Source organism: Lactuca sativa, chromosome 9 (genome assembly GCF_002870075.4).
Source record: "Lactuca sativa cultivar Salinas chromosome 9, Lsat_Salinas_v11, whole genome shotgun sequence".
Taxonomy (NCBI): domain Eukaryota; kingdom Viridiplantae; phylum Streptophyta; class Magnoliopsida; order Asterales; family Asteraceae; genus Lactuca; species Lactuca sativa.
This window is the reverse complement of record NC_056631.2, coordinates 77,460,811-77,485,851: the sequence shown is the minus strand read 5'-3', so window position 1 is coordinate 77,485,851 and position 25,041 is coordinate 77,460,811. Positions and strand designations below refer to the sequence as shown.

General features: G+C 34.9%; 2 protein-coding genes across 4 annotated transcripts; one reads left to right on the top strand and one right to left on the bottom strand.

Annotated features, from left to right (window-relative positions):
- Positions 1 to 2,006: 2,006 nt before the first annotated feature.
- Positions 2,007 to 4,048, top strand: LOC111918015 (uncharacterized). 3 transcript variants are annotated; one of them, XM_023913666.3, is made up of 3 exons: positions 2,007 to 2,213; positions 2,344 to 3,663; positions 3,739 to 4,048. In XM_023913666.3, the coding sequence occupies exons 2-3, from the start codon at positions 2,384 to 2,386 to the stop codon at positions 3,920 to 3,922; spliced, it is 1,464 nt and encodes a 487-aa protein (XP_023769434.1). In that variant the 5' UTR covers positions 2,007 to 2,213; positions 2,344 to 2,383; the 3' UTR covers positions 3,923 to 4,048. The 3 variants fall into 3 exon arrangements, with proteins under 3 accessions (XP_023769434.1, XP_023769432.1, XP_023769433.1); XM_023913664.3 differs by having other exon boundaries at positions 2,007 to 2,234; XM_023913665.3 differs by having other exon boundaries at positions 2,007 to 3,663.
- Positions 4,049 to 5,979: 1,931 nt separating this feature from the next.
- Positions 5,980 to 7,107, bottom strand: LOC111918016 (30S ribosomal protein 3, chloroplastic). The gene is made up of 2 exons (XM_023913667.3): positions 6,811 to 7,107; positions 5,980 to 6,359 (listed from the first exon to the last, which is right to left on the bottom strand). Exons 1-2 carry the CDS (start codon positions 7,048 to 7,050, stop codon positions 6,087 to 6,089), a joined length of 513 nt encoding a protein of 170 aa, XP_023769435.1. The 5' UTR covers positions 7,051 to 7,107; the 3' UTR covers positions 5,980 to 6,086.
- Positions 7,108 to 25,041: the final 17,934 nt, after the last annotated feature.

Here is a 25,041-nt window from a genome sequence, read left to right as displayed (position 1 = left end):
TTATACCCGACTTCAGTCCAATGCCGGGCGGGGGCCCAAGTTATTCCGGACTTCGGTCTGATGTCTAGAGAGGCCCGATGCAGTGGGCGGGGCCCAAGTTATTTTGGACTTCATTCCGATGCCAGCCAGGGCCCAATTTATGCTGGACTTCGGTCCGATGTTGGGCGGGGCCCGATGCGGTGGGCAAGGCCCAGTATGTGCTATATGTGTTATTGTATGGTATGTGGTAGTTTAGGGAGACTTACTAAGCTTCGTGCTTACAGTTTTTCAGTTTTGGTTTCAGGTACTTCATATTTCAAAAGAGGAGTTCGGGAAGGTTGCAGTGCACACACCACAACTTTCAACCTGGGATTGTTTGAAACTCTTATATATTTTCTCATTTGTTTTGATACAGTAATTGACATGAGATTTTGAGATACATGACACTTGGTTTTCTTATTGATTATGGATGGTTATAGTTTTTATAATATTTTCAAAACGAAAAATTTGGACTGTATTTTTAGGATGTTTCAAGAACCTCCATTGCCTCTTATCGTCCCTAAACCCTAGTTTGCAAGTGTGTGATTCTTGAGCTCAAAATGAAACCCTCCCCCCTTCATTCCATCTTCTTCATTTTCTTCATATTCTCTTTAAGAACAAGTCATTCTCTCAAGATTAATCTCTATAAGTTGGTTCTTAATCTTTTGGTAAGTTTTTCCTTACTAATATAGTGATTATATATATATATATATATATATATATATATATATATATATATATACTAGTTTTGTTACAGTCACACTCATTAATATGTGTTAATATCCATAGAATAGTTCAATCTTCAACTGTTATTAGCTTGAAATCTTTCATCTTCACATCTTTATCCACCAAGAAACACACTCAATGTGAGTTCATACCCCTCATTTTCGTTTTATCCATTTTTTTTTTTTTTTTGGGGGGGGGGGGGGGGGGGGGGGAGGGGGGAATACAAATAAACTTGTATTATAATAAAAGTTGTTATACATGCTTTATCTTCATTTTTGGCTTCGTATTACCGAGCGGTTTCATAATGAGATGAGTCGTGGCGAGTACCGTTCAAAGCACCAACGTACGACCAAATTTCATGATATGAACAAGACGGTTACAATGTTCAATAAGATGTACAACTTGGAAAATCAATGAACAAGTATGGAAAGTGATATAAAACACTTTCGAGACGACGCTAGAAATATATAAGATCGACAATAAAAAGGAGGTTGTACAAATTTTTCGACATCTGGAAATGGAAAGATGTTTATAGAAAAGACGAAGAAGGTGGTTCGAAAAGAACAAAAAAATTTTAGACGAGTTACACAACTTCATCGGATGCCCGTTTCAGGTTTGACTTAAACCAGGATGATGAGTTTGAACTCAAAGAGATAATCCGTCTAATAAGTAAGTAAAGATAAGGAAAAAAAGGGTAGGCTATTTGTCAAATGGATCGGAATCCGACAAAGTTGATGACATACACAAGGGAGCAAATAGCTTTGAATTATAAAATTTGAATTTCCAAGCTCGTTTGCAATTCAAAAAGAGAAATTGACTTAAGAAAAAAAAATGCAAGAAGAGAAGCAATCCATATGAAAATTCTATCACAAAAGGTCGACCATCTTTTCGGAAGACAAACTCGTTATGATTTTAAGGGCAATAGAAGAATTTATGATAAAATATTTTAAACAGACTTCCTTTATATTATTTTTTATTTAATTCTGGTTTTCACCAATGTAATATTTTTTATTATTGAATTAATGAAATATTCATCTTTTATTATATTGAATATTTATAAAATTATTAAGTTATAATTATATTATATTATATGTATTTAATTAAAAAATACTATGAAAGAGGATGAAAGGTGGCGAAAGATGAAAGCTTACACCGTAAGCCTTACCGATGGTAGAAGGTGGGACAGGTGGTTAAGTTTTGTAGCTTTTGATATGTTGTACATCAAGCTTAAGATATTGTAATTTTTGTTAATTGCTTTGTATAGACTTTTTTAGAAACCAACGAAACCCCAAAACTCGCAGTTCCAGTTCAAATCAAGATACTCCCATCTTTCTAGTTTCTACTACGGTGTTCTTCAATTTCTGTCTATCACGTATCAACCACTTTAAGGAATTTTACTCTACTCAGATACCCTTTTGCGTGATTCATAGCATTATCGAAGGATATGGGTTGTAATCTTCACGCTTTAAGTAACTAGGGTTTACTTCATTGTAAATTCGACTGTTCAACTTTGATTTTTTTTTTTTTTTTTTTTTATTTTGTTTGCTGAATCTTTGTTGGCATTTATGCTTATTATGATTCTTGAACTTTTGGACCTAGGGTTTGTTGGAATGCTGTTATCGTTAACTCTGTTAACGAGATGACCCATGCCGACAGTGTTGGAATGATGAAAAAGATGGCTAGTGGAACAGATTTTGCGAAGGATATAGAGAACAATATAAAAAGATGTCTTGAATTGGAAGAAAAGAGCAAAATGGATGAAATCAAGTGTATGATGTTGGAACTGGAGGTTGAAGATTTAAAGGAAAGGAACAAGGAACTTGAAGAGCAAATCACAAGGATTCAGAAGGTCAAGAACAATGATGAAAAGGGGAAAGTTACTATCGTTGATCTTACAGGTGATGAAAACGAGAATGTCGGGTTGATGATTGAAAACAAAGTTTTGGAATGTGAGAAAATGAAAGCAGAAAGTGAGCTTTCTTTTTGGAAAGAGAAGGCTAAACAATTGATGTCACAAGTTTGTGAATTGGAGTCAAAGCTGAATGAAGATGGAATTCTTCATTTGAAAAAAGATGATTCGATCTCAACTCCCAAATCTGCCAATGAAACATTAGAGACAGGGGCAAAACTGGAATATTGTAGCAAAGTTAGAAAGCGTTTACAATTTGAGGAAAACGGATGCTCCAACAAGAAACTTGCTCCATCTACACCAGGTTTTGCTCCACCCTTTTCTGGTGTTATCGATATTAGTGATGAAGATGTAAGTGATAATCAAATCCCAGAAGTTAAAAAGCTTTCTGATTCAACCTTGAAGACTACCCCTGAGTGCATTAATCTTGAACATATTGATGAAATTGAAGATGATATGTTTGGATTTACAAGTGGTAAAAGGAAAAGATGCTCCAATATAGTTACAAGTGATAATGAAACCAGTGATGATGATGATGATGATGATGATGCTCCAATTTGCACACTCATAAAGAAAGATTATAAAGATGAAGATAAAGATGATATAAGTAGGGTGCCTTTAAGGAGACTTAGAAAGTTAGATGACATGAATAAAAGTGGGAATAGTTTAAGTGAGGATGAAGAAGATGATGATAGTTTGGGTGGATTTATCGTTGAGAGTTCTGAATCTGAATCTGAATCTGGAAGTGGTGATAGTGATACTGATGGATGTGATGAATCTGAAGATGGATTAAATGGATATAAATTAACTTTAGATAAAATTAGGAGAAAAAAGGATTTGAATATGAAATGGGAATTAGAGGGAGATATGTTAGCTGATTTTGGGAAGAATCCTGAATTGTGTATGAAAGCTGTGTGTGTTCTTTATAAACAACAAACAAAAGATGAGAAAGAATGTAAAGCAACAATATATCACAATGAACGAGGGTTTAGTCAGCCTGATGCAAAGAGGTGATTTTTTTTTTTTAAATTAAGATTGATAATCTATGAATATTAATTATGATTTGTAATTTATAATGTTTGTAGGGCTAGTAAGGTGGCTGAATTTTTGACTGAAAAAGACCCAAATTGTGATTTGAAGAAAACAGTTGAAGAACTGAAAAGATATGACTCAAAGGGGATTAAATATTGCAGGAGACTCGCGATTAAATATTCAAAGCAGTTGTTTGAGATTTACAAGAACAAAGAAGATCCCAATTTCATGCCTTAATGAGAAAATAGGTGAATCTGTTTTAGTTTTACTTGTGTATGTGGTTAATATTAGTGTATGTAGCAGTAAATATTTTGATAGATTATGTCGTTTTATTTCTATTAATGACATCATTGTGTTTTTTTAGTTTATTGCTTTATTAGGATGTTATACTTTGAGAAATGAATCTATTGTAGTAATGCGCAACCTTATATTAATTTAAACTGAATAAAAAATGGCACATGAACATTGAAGAAACAAACGTCAAGACAACTGAAGTAACTATGTATTGATTAACAGAATAAGAAGCCTTATTAGTTATTTTGAATTTGTGATGTTTAAATAAATTAATAAGATATATTTAATCCAAACCCAGTTTACGAAATATGAACTTATCAGTACTAGAAACTGAGAAATACGATCAAAATTCTTGGAAAATAGTGGGTTTAATATTGAAAAATAAAAAAGGGGAAAAACCATATCAGAGACTGGTTTCGATCCAGTGACCTGTGGGTTATGGGCCCACCACGCTTCCGCTGCGCCACTCTGCTTTTTGTCTTTAGATGTCGAAATTTTAGTTTCAAAACCTTAAAGCAAACGCACACCAGTTACCGTTTTGATAATAAAATTTCGATAGTTATCGTTTTCATAATAAAATTTCGACAACGGAACACAAAAATCAGAGTGGTGCAGCGGAAGCGTGGTGGGCCCATAACCCACAGGTCACTGGATCGAAACCAGTCTCTGATATGGTTTTTGCTTTTTTTGTGTTTCAATATTAAACCCACTATTTTTCAAGAATTTTGATCGTATTTCTCAGTTTCTAGTACTGATAATTAGATTTGCATGGTTCGTATTTCGTAAACCGGGTTTGGATTATATATTATATCTTATTAATTTATTTGAACATCACAAATTCACAATATATAACTAATATGGCTTCTTATTCTGTTAATCAATACATAGTCACTTTAGTCGTCTTGACGTTTGTTTCTTCATGTATCATTTTTTATTCAGTTTAAATTAATATAAGGTTGCCCATTACTACAACAGATTTATAACATCCAAAACCAAATAAAGCAATAAACTAAAAAAACACAATGATGTAACTAATAGAAACAAAACTACTAAGTTATAATAAAGACAATTAGGTATCAGACTCGTGTGATATACGAGGGTTTTTTTTTTTTTTTTTTTTTAAGTATTACTGTAATATATTTTGTTAAGCATTATATGTTTAATATTTTATAAAATTGAATTTAGAAAAAATATCAATATTAGTCGTGACTGAACAAATTTTTGTAAGATTTCTACAAATTATTGTGAATTAAAAAAGGATTGACCGAAAATTATATTTTTCAATTAAGAAGGTTGATTTAAATTAATTTAATTTAATACATTAATCGACAAATTACGTGAGAACTTATGGAGACATTTAAGTTTCCTTATTTTCTTTATTATATTTTTTATAATTTAATAGCAAAACCAAAAAAGCCACAATTTGCCAAGTGGATTTAAATGACGTTGAAAAAAAATGTAAAAAATGTCATATGAAATATTGGATTAGGTGATGACATGTAACAAAAAACATTTTATTAGGTAGGATCGACTAGTATAGTGGTATTAAAATCAAACCTGATCAAATTGGACTAAAACCCTATTTCATTTGGTTCAAACCCAAATGTTATAATGTAGAAATGACAAGAATAAACCTTCTTCTTTAAAAATAATACTAATACAAATATAATAGGGATATTACTAATGTTTCGTGATTAATTTTCCACGTTGCCTTTGATTGATGTGAGCCGCTCAGGTTTGTGTAATTTACATTTTTTTAATAGGGGTATTATATAAAAAAAATTATATTAATCTACTACTTTTTTTTTAATCTCTACAACATATTGTGCATATGTCGTTTCAACTAATTGTTATGTTATCTAATAAGTACCGAAAACACATCAACACACTATTGTGAAAAGAAAAAAAAAACGTTCGTCAGCCAGCCAGCTCCGGTGATTTTGGAGGTTGACTTTCGGCAATCGTTAAAAATATATAATTTCTTGGTCAAAACCTCCATATGGTAAATAGGAACTTGAGGTTTTAACTCACTTTTGCAATGAAAAATTCTCTTAACAAAAGAAACAAACAATTACAACTTAATAATGGGTTGTGAATTAGAAAATGTTTAGGAAGTCAAATTTCCACCACTTTGTTGCCAAAGATTGATGATATCAGTAGCTTGATTGAGGAGGATGATCATCTTCTTTTGAGAGATCCATGGCTTGCTTTCCAAAGTTGTCTTGAGTTCTTCCCAAGCATCTTTCCTTGGCCAAAAGAAGTAAGGACTCAAAGGGACACTCCCATGTCCTGGTATCACTTGATCAAGCCCAAGCCCTATGTTCTTCTCCATCCATATGAACTTCAACACTAACCTTGGCTTTTCCACCACTTTCTTCACCTATATAATTTTACAAAAGAAAACTAACCGTTTTAATAAAATAAAAATCAGAGAGACTATTACTCAATAACTATATGTATTGTATTTATCTATCCATTTCTAATTATAGTATTGTGGTATAGAATTCCAAATTAAAAGAATAAATACTATTCTTTTTCGTTTAACATACTTATTAGCAACTTTTACACTAGTTTACCCTTTTTTTTTATGACTATTCTTTTCTTTCTTTTTTGTTGAACCAGATCAATATTTTCACTTGGTACCCCGATGTTATACTTTACTTGTAGTTTTAACACTATAAATATTTAAAGCTTTAATACCCCCAACAAGCTTATAAGACTTGTTAATAATATAATTTGAAACACAATGATTCATATATATACACGTATATATCCACACACACACACACACACACACACACAGAGAGAGAGAGAGAGAGAGAGAGAGAGACCTCGTCTTTTTGATCAGGAGGAGTGGGTAATGGAGCTTCTTCAACAATGGCTTCTTGGACAGCTGCTGAAATGGAGAGGTTATGGAATCTATGAAGGAGTTTGGAGTTGTTGTTGCAGAAAGACGAGGAGGGTGGGGCTGGGGTTTTCAAGAATCCAAGAGCAATGGTATTTTGGGGAGATGAAGTTGGTGATGTGATGCCGATGATATTGATTCCTTGATGAATAGACATTGACAACATCTTGTTTGTTTCAGAGATTTATCAAAGTTTGGAAAGAAGGTATATAGCATTCGATTGATTGTTTGGATAAGGGAGGATATGACATCCACATGTTATCGCTTTTGGGCCATTGATTTCGTTTTGCCTTTAGGCCCATTACAAATAAATTAAGGCCCAAATTTTTATGTTAATTCAGCAAGTTAAATTATTACTGATAGATAAACGTATACATATACAATTTAATTCACCACACAATGTGCATTTGTGCACTATCCTTAAAGCCAATAAAAGTAAAGGGTTAGACATCAAGATCAAATTCATGCCTTGTATTTTATATGAAACGAGGGATTAGTTAGAAGAAATCTTAGTTGATGTCATCATCATCTAAAACTGAGAGTCATTGCCATGTTTGCAGTTCTAAAATTGAGCTACATTGAACCTTAATTATATTTGTATTTACGTTCACTTATATAAAAAACTCTGAAACTATTTTATGTATGGAAAAACATGCAGATTAAATAAAAACCTCGATTAATGAACTTGTAACTACAAAAATTAAGCTAGAAGATTGAATTTTACCTCGTTGAGGCCAAGTTAAGCATGATTCTTGCGCAGGACAGTGTTTAAAAACATATGGATGATGAAAATATGAACTCGAAGTTTGAATTGAATTGAAAGAGATGAGATGAGATGTAATTAACCTTCAACACTATCGGATTTGGGAGCTATGGTATAGATAATCAATTATTTTTTCATACACTTTGGTTGCTAATTTTGTTTTATAACATCATCATTCATATTTATTATTTATTCTTAGAAGTAATTAAATTTAGGATTTTAGTATCAATATTTTATTTTACATATCTAATATATAACAAATGAAATACATAATGACAGTAATATTTATTTTTGTATACAGTTGTATGTCAGGATTACTAACTAAAACGAATTATAAATCAACAGTCACAAAATAGACACAAAGAAATTGTATTTAACTCTTTTATGTTTGTGTATTTCAACAAAGGATTGTTATAATATACATACAAGAAATCAACTATCCTCATACTTTTGTGCTCCTACCATCTTCGTACATATTTAAGATTGTGACACTTAGTCACACTTAATAAAGTTAATAAGATTTTACCACACTAGTCATCTTCTAAAAGTGATAGGATGATGGGTAAAAAAAATAGGTAAGATGATATTTAATTTCTCTATAAATTATAATGATAATGATATTCAAATCAACATCAGAGGGATACAAACAAACCGTATGCATTCAAATGAGAACTCATAGAACTCACATTCATAGTCAACTTAACGGGCACAGAAACAAGAATATGTCAACACGATAGGTTACAAACCTCAAGTCGTGTGCTAGTGATAAACAATAGGTTTATTCTTGATTAGTTCTTGAAGCTATTTAAGATCATTAAGACTCCCACTAACCTCTTGACATATAAGATTCTCTTGTCAAGAAACATTCATTGACAAACAAATATTCAAGAGTTAGTGTGGGTTCTTATCAAGAAAAACACTTCATATAATTGGTCTTAGTTGGTCTTTGTCTTATCTAAGACATCACAACTACCAATTTCAAATGTGCATGAGTAAGAAAACTTTTCTACTCCACATTTCATGATGTGTTATAAACCTACTTAGGATATGTCATTCATCATGCAATCTTCGAGTATGACTCTAAGACTCGATTTTGAAACGAAGTATGACTCACCCTTTTTTATTCAATCATTTCAACAATTCTCGATTCATCTTCTTAGCCATACAAATGTACTAAGGTGTCATTATAGGATCAATTGTGACATGGTTTCATAATCATTAAGATGATCATAAAACACGATACTCAAGTACTCTACTTTCCTTTCAGATTTGAGAAACTTTTATCGTTCTGCCTAATTGATTCTTCTTATTCGTTCTGCTATACATGAAACTTTTTCAATGATTCAGAATCACACTTAATCTTGTAAGCATAACCATATTTACTAAACTTTTAGTAAATCATGATGAATAGTCTTATCGTTCTTTGTGGCTGACTTGTCCAGTGCACATCAATGTGTACCAAATCCTCCAGTCCTTCACTTGACTCACATCTACATGTGAACAAGGAATTAGTCTTAATTTCCCAAAGATGAAAATTCTCATTCATCACACAATACAAGTCGTATGATTCAAAGTTTTTGTCCAATTGAAACTTGGGTGATGATAATCTTTCCTTATTTGGTAAATTTCTGACACTACCACAAACGATATTACTAAGAATCAAATCCATTTTCAATATTGCTAAAAATATATAAACACCAATTTTCACAAATGCCATTGCAAGGAAATATAAATAAACAAAATCAAAATTTTCTTTACTTATAAAAATGAGGAAAACTTGTCCTTACAACACAAGTACAAATGAAAAATATGTCACTAAACATTCCTAAGCAATCTATCATAACTCCTAAGCAGCAACTCAAAAATCTGATCATCAAACCATGCGATCGAAATCCATCTTTTCACGATCAGACTCAACTCACTCTTCCTTTAAGCTTCCTTTCTCTTTTCCGATCCTACAAAACAAAAAAAAAATGCAATCTTATCACATTATGTATTAAGAATCTATAAATAGGAACTTAATATAGTAAGATAGTGGATTTACCTGAAGTAGAGTCATACAGTTTGACTTTACTATCCTTACGATTTTTTAGGTATACATGGCAGCTTCACATCCAATGTCCTTTCTCTTGGCAATAGAAACAAACAGACTCTTTCGTAATGGTGCATGGGACTATCTCAGACTCAACATTTCTCTATACCATTTGGTCAAACGATTTTACCTTAGCCGATCCCTTTCCATTGGGAAGAGAAAGCTTTTCTGGACTTCCAATGTCGCCATTGTCAATGTCCATGGAAGTTTGGGAGGTAGATCTTCCATTCAAATTTGCTTTACCAGTGCGCCAAATCATTGTTGATTCAGCAGCCATTAACAAATATTCAAGATCAATAAGAGTCACGTCGTGGTCTGCCATATAATAGTCCTTAACGAACTGACTATACGACTCATGAAGTAATTGAAGAACCAAGTCAATAGCTAACTTCCTCAGGAGAACGACACTCAACATCCCTAGTCTATCAATGTGTGACTTCATCTTTAAGATGTGTGCACACATAGACCTTCCATCTTGGTGTTTTCTTGCCAATAGAGCTTGAGTGACTTTGAACTTTTCAAGTCGACGAAATTGTGGGTTAAGGAGAATTACTAGAGAAGGTGGAGGAAGAGAAATATGATTTCCAGTTCCACCTTTGCACGAAGAAGGGAATGATCTTTCACCTTCATCCATATGTGGAATATCATCGTTGAATGGAAAGCCTTTTCCAAAGGATTGAGGAAGACCATAGTTGTAAAAACTAGACATTTACAAAAGGGGAGAAATTCAAGTTAGTTGATTTAATCCTTAATATAACACCCAAATGAAATATTAAGACTACGACCCTTCACAATAATTCACAATTCAGAAGAGGGATGCCGTAATCCAATTGCAAATTATTTGAAGGTAGGTAAATGACAATTTACCAATTCCACCACGAAAACAAAATTTTTAACGAATTAGGTTTTAGATGAAATTCCTAGATCTTTTAAGATTCATTGAACTTTTCAATGGCATGTTTAATCTAAATTATGCCCTTCAAGTTTGTGACTGAGATACCGATGATCACAAACAAGGTGTGAATAACCATGCTACTTAGCTTGGTACTCTTGATGTCATTTATCATCTAATCGATGTGTCGGTTAACCACACACGCTCCATCAATCAACGATAATTTACAAGCCATCCATTGTCATCCTTCATTAGTCCCATATTAGTGTGTCGGTTAACCAAACACATTCCACTAACGACCAATAAGGTGCAATGTGCAATTTCATGGGTTAGCATCAAATTCACATTTTTCCTAAAGTAACTAAGATTGAGAATTTATAAAAGGTTGAGTTACTTTATATGTTCATTATACTTTTAATGAGAATGTCCAATCCTACCTGTTCGGCTAGCGACCCTCCACTGGTTAAGGGTGTGGTGGGTAAGAGTGGATACCCAATGACGGTCATTTTACATGCTGCTTCTTTACACACCCCTTATAGACCAACTTTGTGAATGAGGCCTACTAACGGTAATACTGACTTTTTACTTATACATATATAATATATTAGACTTTTAATTTATATAGTATAGGGGTGTATTTTATATATTAAATATACCAATGGTTTAATTTTTTAATAAATTAAATTTAAACCTATCTATGGATTTATTAATTGTCTTTTAGTTAAAACACTAAATTAATTAATTAATTAATTAAATCCACGAGGGTGTATTTTTAAACTTTTAAAACACTAGGGTTTTAGAATTTAATATTTCAAAATTAAAACTTTTTAATCAAATTTTAAATTCCAAAACTTGAGGGCAAATTTTGAAACTTTTCAAAACCTTTTAGATCAAACTTTTAAAAAAAATTAAATTAATCATACAATTTTATCTTTATAAAAGAATTTAACCTAATCTATTTTATATGGTAAGATAATTCAAATCAAATTTTACAAATAACTAATATATCATATAATCTTGTAATTATCTTAAAATTTGACAATTATCGTTCAATTAGATGAGGATATCAATTACCATATCATAAAATTCGAATTTTAATTAGTAAAACAACTTATGGTAATTATCCAAATCTAATTTAGACCAAAAATCCAGAAATAATCCATCACACCCGACACCACCTCGGGCTGACTTTTACCACCTCGTGGTCATCAAACAGAGTCCAAAAAAACGATTTTTTCATCTTTGAACAAACAACAATGGCATCAAATATAACATAAAAACACCCCAGGCTCTGATACTGGTGATGGGTTTTGAGCACTACATCATTCCTATGGTGTACATGCAACCCTAATGCTTTGGATCTAGGTTTTTCTCAAGTTATACATGCAAATAATCATCCAAAGCATAAACCCTAATAACTAGCATACCAATTTCGAAATTGACCCATAAAATAGGGTTTAGATGTTACCTTTCTTGTTGTTGATTTGATCTTGACATTCAAGAGCTTAGTGCCTCAAATGTTGCACCTCTAATGGAGTCACAAACACCACTAACAAGGAAGAACAAGAGAGAGAGAGAGAGAGAGAGAGAGAGGGGAGAAGGCCCTAAAACTGGCTAGGGTTCTCTTAGAAACTCATAGGTGCCGATTTTGTGTGCCTTGGGGTTTCTTATATAGTTTAGCTATTAGGGTTTTCAAGTGAAAACCCTAATTTCCCTTGCTTAGGTCCTAAGTAACACATGGACCCCCATATGGTAAGCCTTTGGACGAAATTCTATGGGCTCCCCATAGATTTTCGTCCATCCTATGAAATTTTTTGTATATACTCTTATTAAACATCAAAATATCATATTTGCTCAACTTAATTTCTAAATATCATATTTATTCTTCATAAACTTTTAAAATATCGTATATGCTTTCTTAAACATCAAAATATCATATATGTCCTTATTAAATATATAAATATAATATATGTCATTCTTAAACATCAAAATATCAATGATAATTTCTAAAATATTCTCCATCTACAACATGACAATATTCAAATAAAAAAAACTAAGTAATCAATGCATACATTCCATGGAGAAGGTTGAAGTCGAGGAGTTTTGTTTGTCAAAAGAGCGATATTCCAAAATTTTAGAAGTTGAAGTTCCATTATCATAGATGTAGAGATAATATGGTTAATTTTTTTTTAATTATTATATTAATTTTAAGATATAAAAAAATGATTATAAACTATTAAAATCATTATAAAAAAAGATTTATACAAATTTGATATTTTAAAGGTTTATAAAGGATAAATATGATATTGAAAAATTAAGTTGGACAAATATGATATTTTGATGTAATTCCCCTGAAAGAAGTTTATTGACCAAAATGGAATAGAAAAAGTTGAGCCTAATCAATAAAGATAAGTCGTTCGTATGAAACTAATAGGATAAAATAATATCTCCTATATTCATATCTAACTGAAAAAAAAAAAAAAAAAAAAAAAAAAAAAAAAAAAAAAGAATCTTTAGTTTAAGGTTCTCACATTAACAACAAAAAGTTTTTCGATGAAAATAAGAAAATGAGCATGATTGATTTGAACATTTCGAACTTTCCTCTTTTATCTATAAACTATCACTCGATCTTCGTACATTGTTTGGTAACAACCATCGGATAACATACATCCACCGAAAATGAAAAATAAACATTAAACGATAGATTAAATGTAAACAAGTAAAGAGCAATTATCTATATAAACTATCATTCAAATTTCACTTCTCACTCTGGATGGTTTTTGTTAGTCGATGGTTGCTACTGGGTAATGTATGAAGGTTAGTTGACAGTTAGGTTAAGGAACACCTATATACTACCAGGGGCGAAACCACATAATAGCTAGGGGTTGCCTGTGCTGCCCCTCAACTTTTCACGAACAATGTATATTTTTTCCCGATTTTGTATTTTTATATAAATGTGCAACCCTCTGAAGAAAAAACTATGCAACTCTGGCTTTAGGGTTGGATTGGAGAAGGAAATATTGTTTGCTATTTTGTGGGTTTTGTTTTGTCGATGAACCGTTTGCAAAGGTTGAAGTCGACTTCTCTTATATAGTTATATCGTTGCTTCTCCACTATAATGATTTGTTTATATGGCCCCAGATGAAGAGAAATTAAGTCTTAACCCTCTCGATTTTCGTGTCATAAGTCTCTACTTTTCTTCTTTGGATGATGGTGATGCTAATTTAATTGATAGTTGCCTCTAATTGTTGTTTCATTGATACTTATATATTTTTGGTCAGGGTATTTGTCTCTGTCTGTGGTTCTTATTATTGACAAGGGTTATGGAAAGGGATCCTTTCGACATAAGAACCACAGACAGAGACAAATACCCTGACCAAAAATATATAAGTATCAAAGAAACAGCAGTATCCTTTGTTTATGATCTAATTTATAATTGGTTTATATACTTCTGAAAATAACCTTTTTTTTGTAACATCCAAAATTTCAAGCCAATTTAAAATTTTCCAAAACATTTAAATCCATTAAAGTCATTACAATATTGTTTTCAAAATGTATAATATCAGAGTTTCCCAGAAACATAAACAAAACACGAGCAGCTGTACGATCATGCCTTCGCCTTGTTGCGATCCCCTAATGTACTTGAAACAATAAACTGAAACTATAAGCCCGAAAGCTTAGTAAATTACCCCCAAAATACCGATACACATATATTCCACGTAATGATATCAGCAATAACATAACTAACTGAACAACAAGTAATGGGTCATCATCTTTACGGACTGTATTACCCCTGGGCCCACAGTGCGAGTCTGGATCGCCTACCGGGTCCACAGCTCGCATCTGGATTGCCACCGAGCCCACAGTACGAGTCTGGGTTGCCTACCGGGCCCACAAGTCGTATCTGGAATGCTCCTAGGGTTTGTTGGCTACCGCACAGAGCAGTACAACCTCAACCCATCTGTAACGCCCGTAGATCCGGGCTAATCAATTTAGAGATAATAGGGGTCGAAAACGACTTTTCGACAAAAGATTATTTAGAATAAATAATCCTAACCAAGTTGTAGAATATGTCTCAAGGGTTCCGTACATATAAAGAGCGTCGAAATCCGAGTTATAACGAAGAAGTTATGACCCGTCGAAGTTTCGCGACGGAACCCGCACGACACCAGGAAGACGTAAATAGTGAATTTATGATAGAGTAACTTTTAGCATTAGTAATCTAAATGAAAGTCGTAGAATATGTTAACCTGAGAGCGTCCATAAAAAGAACACCCAAATATGACTTCGTATGAGGAAGTTATGATTTTTCAAAATTTCGGCTTAGCAGTGTACAGCCCGAAGTTCGAGTATTAGATCGAGCGGTTTTTAGCCGACACAACCTAAACAAGAATCGAAGATCTCGTTATTATTAGCGTAACGATAAAAAGACAGATGAAAATGGACATCTGATGAAGAAGTTATGAGATTTTAACGGACCAATTCTGTCCCGGCCTGTTAAAAATATAACTTTAAAAATAAATTCAAAATTAGCCGACGGAGTCTAAACGAAAGTTGTAGAGTACGTCTCCACCTACGCGTGGATATAAATAACGTAAAAAACGGAATTCGTATGAACGAGTTACAAATTATAATAGCATATTTACGTATTAAAATAAAGTATAAATCATATATATGTACACACAATATACATATGTATATATCATTAGAAAGGTATCGACGATGCGGTCATTATAAGACTAATGTTGAGTTCTTTCGACATTAGGTTAGTACAAATATCGTTAAATCTATTTAAAATAGTATTATAAAGGGGTGTTTAGTTGTTTATATAACTAAGAGCCTCTAGCTCTCATATTTCTTGTACCATTCTCTTGATTCAAGAGTCTTTCTCTTCTTATCCCCCGAGCATTTCGGTCCCTCATGATTCGACTTCTCTTTTTGTAGTTTTAGTATAGTAAGGTGAGCGCCGAGGCGCTACACGAATCTTTCTTAGAAAGATTCAGCGACGAAATTCTGCCCCAGCAGAGCCTGGCTCCTAGCTAAAACCCCCTTGTAAGTAAGTTATGCTTACCCGATTTTAATATAGCTTATATTTAAAATTAGTATTGTTATTATGAACTTATAATAAATATCCGAGCTATTATTATATAAGTGTCGTTATAATATATTTTTAACTACTCGCGGTACGGGGAATCTGGTTTAAACGACAGCATAGGGCTGTTGGATTTCAGAAGTGCTATATGACAAAATGGTCCTGCCCTCTGGTGTTTTATGTCTGCCCCTGTCTGTACATAGTGGTTGAAAAGTATTGTTTAAACGCTTATATAATAATAATAATAATAATAATAATAATAATAATAATAATAATAATAATAATAATAATAATAATAATAATAATAATAAGACTAATAATTAGTCACGGTAAATATTAGACTAAAATCTAGTGGTAATAATACTAGGTTTTGTCGAAGGAAATTATTTTAAAGTAAACGAAGCGCTGTCCGAGTACCGAGTCACCACCTTCTCAGGGGAGTGCATAGTTACTTTCATCTTACACATAGATAGGAAGTATTTTATATAAATTACGTGTTATGTGTGCATATTATATGAATACTTGTTGTCTATGTTGGATGAACGATTTTATACATGTTTTGAATGATTTAAATTGTATATGTATTTTATATCTACGATAATGTTGGGGTAAAACACGGGTAGATGTAATAGATGGAGTATGAGTTGGATGATGAGTTGAGAGGTGAAATAGACCGTGAGGTGAGGATGAGAGGTGGACGATGTGAGAAGTCTTTTTCCCAAATGATGGCCCCGTCATTCAGCAGAGTATGGAGGACAACCACAGACTATTCTAGACAGTCCAGTGGAACACTAGCAGACTCGCAACATGTAGGTGTTGTGAACGATGTGTTCACCCGGTGTACTCTAAACCTTGGTGACCATGTAGACTTGGTGCCTAAACCTTGGCGATCATGCATACTTGATGCCTAAACCCTGGCGACTATGTAGACTTAGTGCCCGTTGTGTAAACCTTGGCGATCATGCAGACTTGATGCCTAACTCCTGGCGACTATGCAGACTTAGTGCCTTTTGTGTAAACCGTGGCAAAGATGGACTTCGTGTCGATTCCTTAGGATGATCCTTAGGAATAAATGAACGAGGAATAGCTGATTCTTAGGGTAGATCCTTAAGAATAAAGAAGATAATGGGGATGGGTAATTGGGTTGATTGCTTAATTGTTTAAACATAATAATTATATTATTGTGGGTTGAAAACCCTATGTACTCACCAGGTTTCCCAACCTGACCCACTCAATTTATTTATATCACAGGTGTCGATATGAAGTGACATTACACTAAGAGATTAAGGAGATATAGATCACTAGTGTATATGAATGTAAGTTCTGTTTATGCTTATGTTTCTGTATTGACGATGACATCCCAAATGTTTTAAAATGAATAAAATACGTTTTGTAGCACCTGGTTCCTGGTACGTAAATCTTATTTGAGTATTTCTCTTCTTTTAGCCTTGGACTCGGCGAGTCATAGGTCCGACTCGCCGAGTAGATACGGGACCCAGGACACGTTTAAGTTGGTGAATCGGCGAGTCCATATTCCGGACTCGACGAGTCACTGCTGTTGGATGAAACCCTAAGTTTCAGGGGTTTGCACCCTATTTAAACTCTCTTCCCCCCCCCCCCCCAATCTCGCCCCCATTCACCCTCAGAGCCCTGTATCTCTCTCTAGCCTTGCTTCCTTGTGAGTTTGAAGTGTTTTGGTGGTGTTCTTGAAGTTTTTGAGGAGAAAGAAGAGTGAATTAAGAAGAGGAGAAGGAGGCCAAGCATCTCTGTGTCATTCCAACGTTTCCCCTGAGCTATAGCTCGTTTCCCCTCTGTTTTTAAGCTTATTGTCCTTTATAGCCCCATTAAAGTCCTCTTTGAGCCATTTCCAAGATTGTGTATGTTTGAGGGTTTGTAATAAGCTGATTGACCTTTTAGATCTAGGCATGGTTGAGCTCTAGGAGCTCAGATCTACTGACTTTTTGGAACCATATTGCATGAAAGCCCTAGATCTACCCCTTTTGGTGCATTTTTGGACCTTAAAACCCTCATGGTGGTCTATTTACACGTAAAGTTGGAAACTTTACGTGATAACCAGGCCCTAGGAGCCCAGATCTATGTATGGCATGAGCTGGATTCAAGCAAAATCGACCATATAGTAATTGCATGGTAACGACTCGGCGAGTCGGTTCGCGAGTCTCCGAGTTTGTCCCCTTTTCGTAGTGTCGAGTGAGCAGTGAGTCACGGGGTGTGACTTAGTGAGTCAGAAGCTGAACTCATCTATGGAGGAACTCGGCGAGTCAATGCCCTGACTCGGCGAGTTCAAGGCAATCTCCTTAGATCAAGAACAGACTCGGCGAGTTGTTCATACAACTCGGCGAGTCGCAGCATAAGTGTTCTTCGGATGAAGATGAACTCGGCGAGCTGTTCATACAACTCGACGAGTCTTAGCATAAGTGTTCATCGGATGAAGATGAACTCGACGAGTTGTTCATACAACTCGGCGAGGAGGATGGAGGACTTGAATATCAGTTTAGAAGGAGAACTCGTCGAGTCATCACCTAACTCGACGAGTAGAAACGGGATTCAGGACAATCGTTTGGGTAGGGACTCGGCGAGTTGGAAAGCCAACTCGGCGAGTCGGGTCAACTGAATGTTGACTCTGGCTTTGACTTAGGGCATGATCAGGGGTAAAATGGTCATTTTACCCAAAGGACAGTTAGGAGTGTTTGATTGAGTATGTTGTGGGAATTGTAGCCGGAGGATTTCCGAAGCAGCAGTAGCAGCAGTAGACAGTCAGTTCCCGATCAGATCAGCAGCTACTTCGAGGTGAGTTACCTTCCAGTAGCGGTGGGTCTACGGCCACAATGTCGGCCCACCAGTAGGAGTCGTATGTTAGATGATTGTCTTTGTGATATCATCTAGGTTTGCTACTACATGATATGTTATATGAGATAGAAGTAGAGATCGGTTGGTAGGACCGAAGGGTAGTTCAGACACCCCAGAAATGTCTGACAGTACGTGATGATATATTTGCATGCTGGCTTGTTCTGTTATATGCGATAGAGGTAGTGGGAGGGGACTAGTCCCTGAGGATCGGTTGTTAGGACTGATGGGTAGTCAGCACCCCAGAATGGCTTGACACGGGTAGTCAGCACCCCATAATGGCTTGACGCGGGTAGTCGGCACCCCAGAATGGCCGTACCGGGCAGTCAGGCACCCCAGAATAGCCTGGCAGTATGTATGTTATGTGTTTGTATGGTATGTGGTACAGTGGGGGAACTCACTAAGCTTCGTGCTTACGGTTTTTAGTTTTGGTTTCAGGTACCTCCTCAGCTAGGGGAAAGGAGCCGGCGCGGTAGCAACATGTCACACACACTCACTCTCTTGTTTCCACAGTTACGAGTTTATTCTGGGATTGATACTCTGATATTTGATTGATCGAATGTTGTGGTTTCAATTTGATTTTCGATGTGAATGGTTTAATCAAACAATGTTTTAACTTTTAATGCTCTTATGTAATGTTTTATAACGAAATTTTTGGACGTGAAAATTGGGTCGTTACACGTTTCTTCGGAAATGTTTTGATAACGTATTTATCATGTTTTTTTTTCTAGTAATAAATTCCGCAACATTTTTATTAAAAGAAGTACTCTAATTTTCATAAAGCATAAACAAAATCGGTCTTTTCTGGCCGTGAAAATGGGGATGTCACAGTTGGTATCAGAGCATTAGTTTAAGCGAACTAGGAATTTGTAGGAAATTTCTAGACTTAAACTTAGAATGTTAAGCGATGATTGTGAGATGAGTGTCTGCTATAATTTAGACATGAGCACTAGTTTATTTTAGGAAAGATGCCTAAAATGTTTTATGTGCTAAATGATTTATGTTATAGCTATAAAGATGCCTTATATGCTGTTATTTGTTTGGATCTATGGTCTGTTGTCGACCGGATCTAGAAACCTTATGTGTTCAGGATTCTAAGCGTATGATTACGATATTAGAACTAGCATGTAACGTTTTGGTGTGACAAGGAGATTTATACGTCTATCATAAATAAAATCTTTCCTATCTTAAATTCTCGTTTCGGTACACCGAACGTCTGCTTGGGTGTACAAAACAAGAGGAAGATGACAACCTGAGCCTAAGAATGTGATGGGTTATACATCGGTCGTTACGCCTGCATCCGAACCTATCACAATGGCAGAAGTTCAGGAAGTGATGCGAACCATGATAGACTGGGAGACTAGAGGAAATCAGATGGCTTACGATATTGAATGATACATATCGGAAGATATCATAAGAGAGGTATCTTGCCTTTAGAATACGGCTGATAAAATAGCAGTACGTCTATAGAAGTAGGGTACATCTGAATGTACACATTTGATTGGCGGGATGATAGAACGATTGGTGTAATTCCTAAAATTTTCCTATCATCTGGAATGTCCATCACCAACCGATTTGAAGCAGAATTGATGATTGAAGATATGCATGGAAGAAGTCCTAGTAGAGTCTAGGGAAATTTTTATGATTATTTGGACACACTCGTATGTGTTAAATTGTTTTGTGATTTTAGGACTTGGGGACTACGAGACAATTCTTGGGACGAGTATGAGTCGGTGTGAAAGGTAGTAGATGCATATACTACCGGAAGCACAGGACTCACGCTTGGATCGGGGAAAGTCACAAGGTTACCAAGAAGCTAGTAATTGATTCCGTTTTGTTCATGTATGTCGTTACCATTGTTTCGGTAATGACTAAGAAGATGATTGTTATTCCGACCCTAGTGGTCATATCAATTTGACTCCGACTACACTGAGTATGTTATGTGGTTCAGAGAATCAAGTTCGAGGTAGCATTTGACTTAAGACGAAGGATTGAAATAAAAAGCGATTAGTAGAGGTATCGTGAAATGTTTCTTGTAGCTAGAAATGCTACCTTTTAAGATGTGGTTAGAACATGAAGGAATGTATAGTCTGTTCTGGAATTTGACTCTAAAAGACCTGAGTCCAAGCGATGCATCATACGATGAGAGATCATTAGAACATGACCCATCAGTATATTATGATAATTGAAGGAAGAAACTTATCTCAAGTTTGTTAAAAAAGGAGTCTCCAATAAAGATCGAGATCGCGACATGAAGATCATGATTGGAAGTCTAACATGAGATAGAGAGCGGGTCCAAGATCGGGCACCGTCTGCAGTCAGGAAGTCTTAGAGTTAGATACTCATTCGAAGAAACATCAAAGTTATGGTTATTACTTAGGATGAAGAGATAACGTATGGAGTCATCATGTGAGTCCTTTTTCGTTGATGATTACGAGACGTAATCATCCTAAGGGGGAGATAATTGTAATGCCCGTATGTGACATCCTTAATTTCTCGGCCAGAAAAGACCGGTTTGTTTATGCTTTATTTTAAAATCAGAGTAATCGTTTAAAGAAAACGGTTGCGGAATTTGTTCACAAACAAAATATGATAAAATTTATCAAAACGTTCCTCAAAGAGAATGTGTTTTCATTAAATAATAAAACCTCGGGATGTCATGTTCCGATACAGACCAAAAGCATAAACAATATAAAATAGACCTTACAACAATTATTTGTAACTACTGATCTATAATCCAAAATCTCTCATCAAGTCCACCAATTTATACTCTTGTGCCATTACCTGTAATGCAAAGAAAACTGAGTGGGTCAGGCTTGGGAGCCTGGTGAGCATGTAGGGTTTTCAACCCACAATAATACATTTATTATATTGAATTATCAAACAATCAACCCAAATACTCATTCCCATTATCTCCTTTATTTCTTAAGGATTTATCCTAAGAATCAACTATCCTTTAACCATTTATTCCTAAGGATTGACCTAAGGAATTGACACAAAGTCCACCACTGCCAAGGTCCACAAATTACGATTGGTAAACACTTAGTTCAACATACTTAACAAACACCTAGTTCTAACACTCCTAGTGAACCATTAATTCAAAACATCTGGTGAATACTTAGTTCTAAAACACTTAGTGAACACACTCAGTTCAACAACACCAAGTGAACACATCTAGTTCAAAAAGACTTAATGAACACATTGAGTCCAAAAATACCAAGTGAACACATAGAGTTCGGAAATAACTAATGAACACATTGAGTTCAAACACCAAGTGAACACGTAGAGTTCAAAAATACCTAATGAACACACTGAGTTCTAAAATACTTAATGAACACATATAGTTCAAAATACCTAATGAACACATTGAGTTCAAGGACACCAAGTGAACACATATAGTTCAAAATACCTAATGAACACATTGAGTTCAAAACACCTATTATTTCGTCTCACATCAACTATTTCATCTACCCATGTTCTACCCAACATATTTGTAGATGCAAACACATATAAAGTTTAAATCTTTTAAAACATGTATAACACATTATTTCAACATTTATCTCAAGTAAACAAACAATGTATAAACACCTAGCACATACTTCATAGCAAATACTTCATATCTATGCGGTAGAAGAAAGTAACCACACACTCACTTGATCAGAAGATGATCGGACAGCACTACAACTTGCAGAAGTAGTAATCCACAGCAGATCTGGAAGATCTCCACAAAAATCGAACTTCTCGCAGGCAGAGCTTCGGCTCGGGAACCTCACTTCTCGGGATCTTCGGGATCTCGGGACTTGCCTCGAGGCTAGAGAATAATACCGGGGGTTCGGGGTATTTCTGGCATGCAAAACGATGCAAAATGGAAGAGAGAAGAGAAGAAATTGGCAACCCTAAACGGCTGGCCCTTCAAATCTATTTATAGGGCAAATTTAGCCCTTGCCACGTCGTGGCAACCTTGTTCCACATCGTGGGCTTGGTCGTCATTGCATGCGTCATCCCAAGTTGCATCTGGGGGCCTCCCGGGGGTGTCAGGACACTTGCCACATCGTGGTAACCTTGTTCCACGTCGTGGGCTCTGACAGTTTTGGGGTTTCGCGCCCCGAACTTCAGAAATTCATAACTTTCGCATACGAACTCCGTTTTCGACGTTCTTTATATCGACGCGAAGGTGAGATTATGATCTACAACTCTCGTTTAGACTCCATTGGCTAGTTTTGACTTTATTTTTAATATATTATAAGTATATTAGTTATATATTATCTTTAGTAGGTCAGGACAGGAAAACTCCGCTCGAAATTCATAACTCCTTCATCTGAACTCCGTTTTCGTCTGTCTTTTTATCGATGGACTACTATCGAATAAATCTTCAACTCTTGTTTAGATCACTAAGGATAAATATCTATCTACCTTAAGTTCACTATTTACATCGCGCTGGGTCGTGCCGGTTCTGTCGCGAAACTTCGACAGGTCATAACTTCTTCGTTATAACTCGGATTTTGGCGTTCTTTATATGCACGGAAACCTTGTGACATATACTACAACTTGGTTAAGATTAATCCTTCTAAATAATCTTCCATAAAAAAAGTCATTTTTGATGCTTATCGTCTCTAAATTGACCAGCCCTGATCTACGGGCGTTACCGTAGATCCGGGCTAGTCAATTTAGAGATAATAGGGGTCAAAAATGACTTTTCGACAAAAGATTATTTAGAATAAATAATCTAAACCAAGTTGTAGAATATGTCTCAAGGGATCCATATATATAAAGAGCGCCGAAATCCGAGTTATAACGAAGAAGTTATGACCCGTCGAAGTTTCGCGACGGAACCCGCACGGCACCGGGAAGACGTAAATAGTGAATTTATGATAGAGCGACTTTTAGTGTTAGTAATCTAAATGAAAGTCGTAGAATATTTTAACCTAAGAGCGTCCATAAAAAGAACACCCAAATCTGACTTCGTATGAGGAAGTTATGATTTTTCAAAGTTTCGGCTTAGCAGTGTACAGCCCGAAGTTCGAGTATTAGATCGAGAGGTTTTTAGCTGACACAACCTAAACGAGAATCGAAGATCTCGTTATTATTAGCGTAACGATAAAAAGACAGATGAAAATGGACATCTGATGAAGAAGTTATGAGATTTTAACGGACCAACTCTGTCCCGGCCTGTTAAAAATATAACTTTAAAAATAAATTCAAAATTAGCCGACGGAGTCTAAACGAAAGTTGTAGAGTACGTCTCCACCTACGTGTGGATATAAATAACGTCAAAAACGGAGTTCGTATGAACGAGTTACAAATTATAATAGCATATTTACGTATTAAAATAAAGTATAAATCATATATATGTACACACAATATACATATGTATATATCATTAGAAAGGTATCGACGATGCGGTCATTATAAGACTAATGTTGAGTTCTTTCGACATTAGGTTAGTACAAATATCGTTAAATCTATTTAAAATATTATTATAAATGGGTGTTTAGTTGTTTATATAACTATAAGGTCATTAAGTAATTATGGAGGGTAGGTTTTGAAAATTCAATTAGTATAAATAAGAGCCTCTAGCTCTCATATTTCTTGTACCATTCTTTTGATTCAAGAGTCTTTCTCTTCTTATCCCCCGAGCATTTCGGTCCCTCGTGATTCGACTTCTCTTTTTGTAGTTTTAGTATAGTAAGGTGAGCGCCGAAGCGCTGCACGAATCTTTCTTAGAAAGATTCAGCGACGAAGTTCTGCCCCAGCAGAGCCTGACTCCTAGCTAAAACCCCCTTGTAAGTAAGTTATGCTTACCCGATTTTAATATAGCTTATATTTAAAATTAGTATTGTTATTATGAACTTATAATAAATATTCGAGCTATTATTATATAAGTGTCGTTATAATATATTTTTAACTACTTGTGACAACCGTCAATTTCGGTCAAGTCAAAGTCAACTAAAGTCAACAAGTCAAACCGGTCAACTCAATTTACCGTGAGTATTAGAGTTTACGTTATGTAATTTCTAAACAACTCTCTATTATAATGAGAAATCATAAATTGAAAAGTGCGTACATCTAGATCTCCTTAACCTAAAACTGTGGTACGTGGCGAGCCAAACCGATAAAACAATGTTGCATACTCATCGGGAGTATGCAAGATCCTTAAACAAGGCTTAACGGGGCTTACGGACCCTGCATTGCGAAGCCGAACACTCAAAAAGGTCACCAATGAAACCTCTGTCAATCGTGTTCACTCCATCTCTTCTTATCAGAAATCTCTCCCAAATCTCTCTAAGTATGTGAAATCTCTCCCAAATCTCTCTTTGTATGAGAAATCTCTCCAAGAATGTCAAATCTCTCCCAAATCTCTCTAAGTATGTGAAATCTCTCCCAAATCTCTCTTTGTATGAGAAATCTCTCTAAGAATGTCAAATATCTCCCAAATCTCTCTAAGTATGTGAA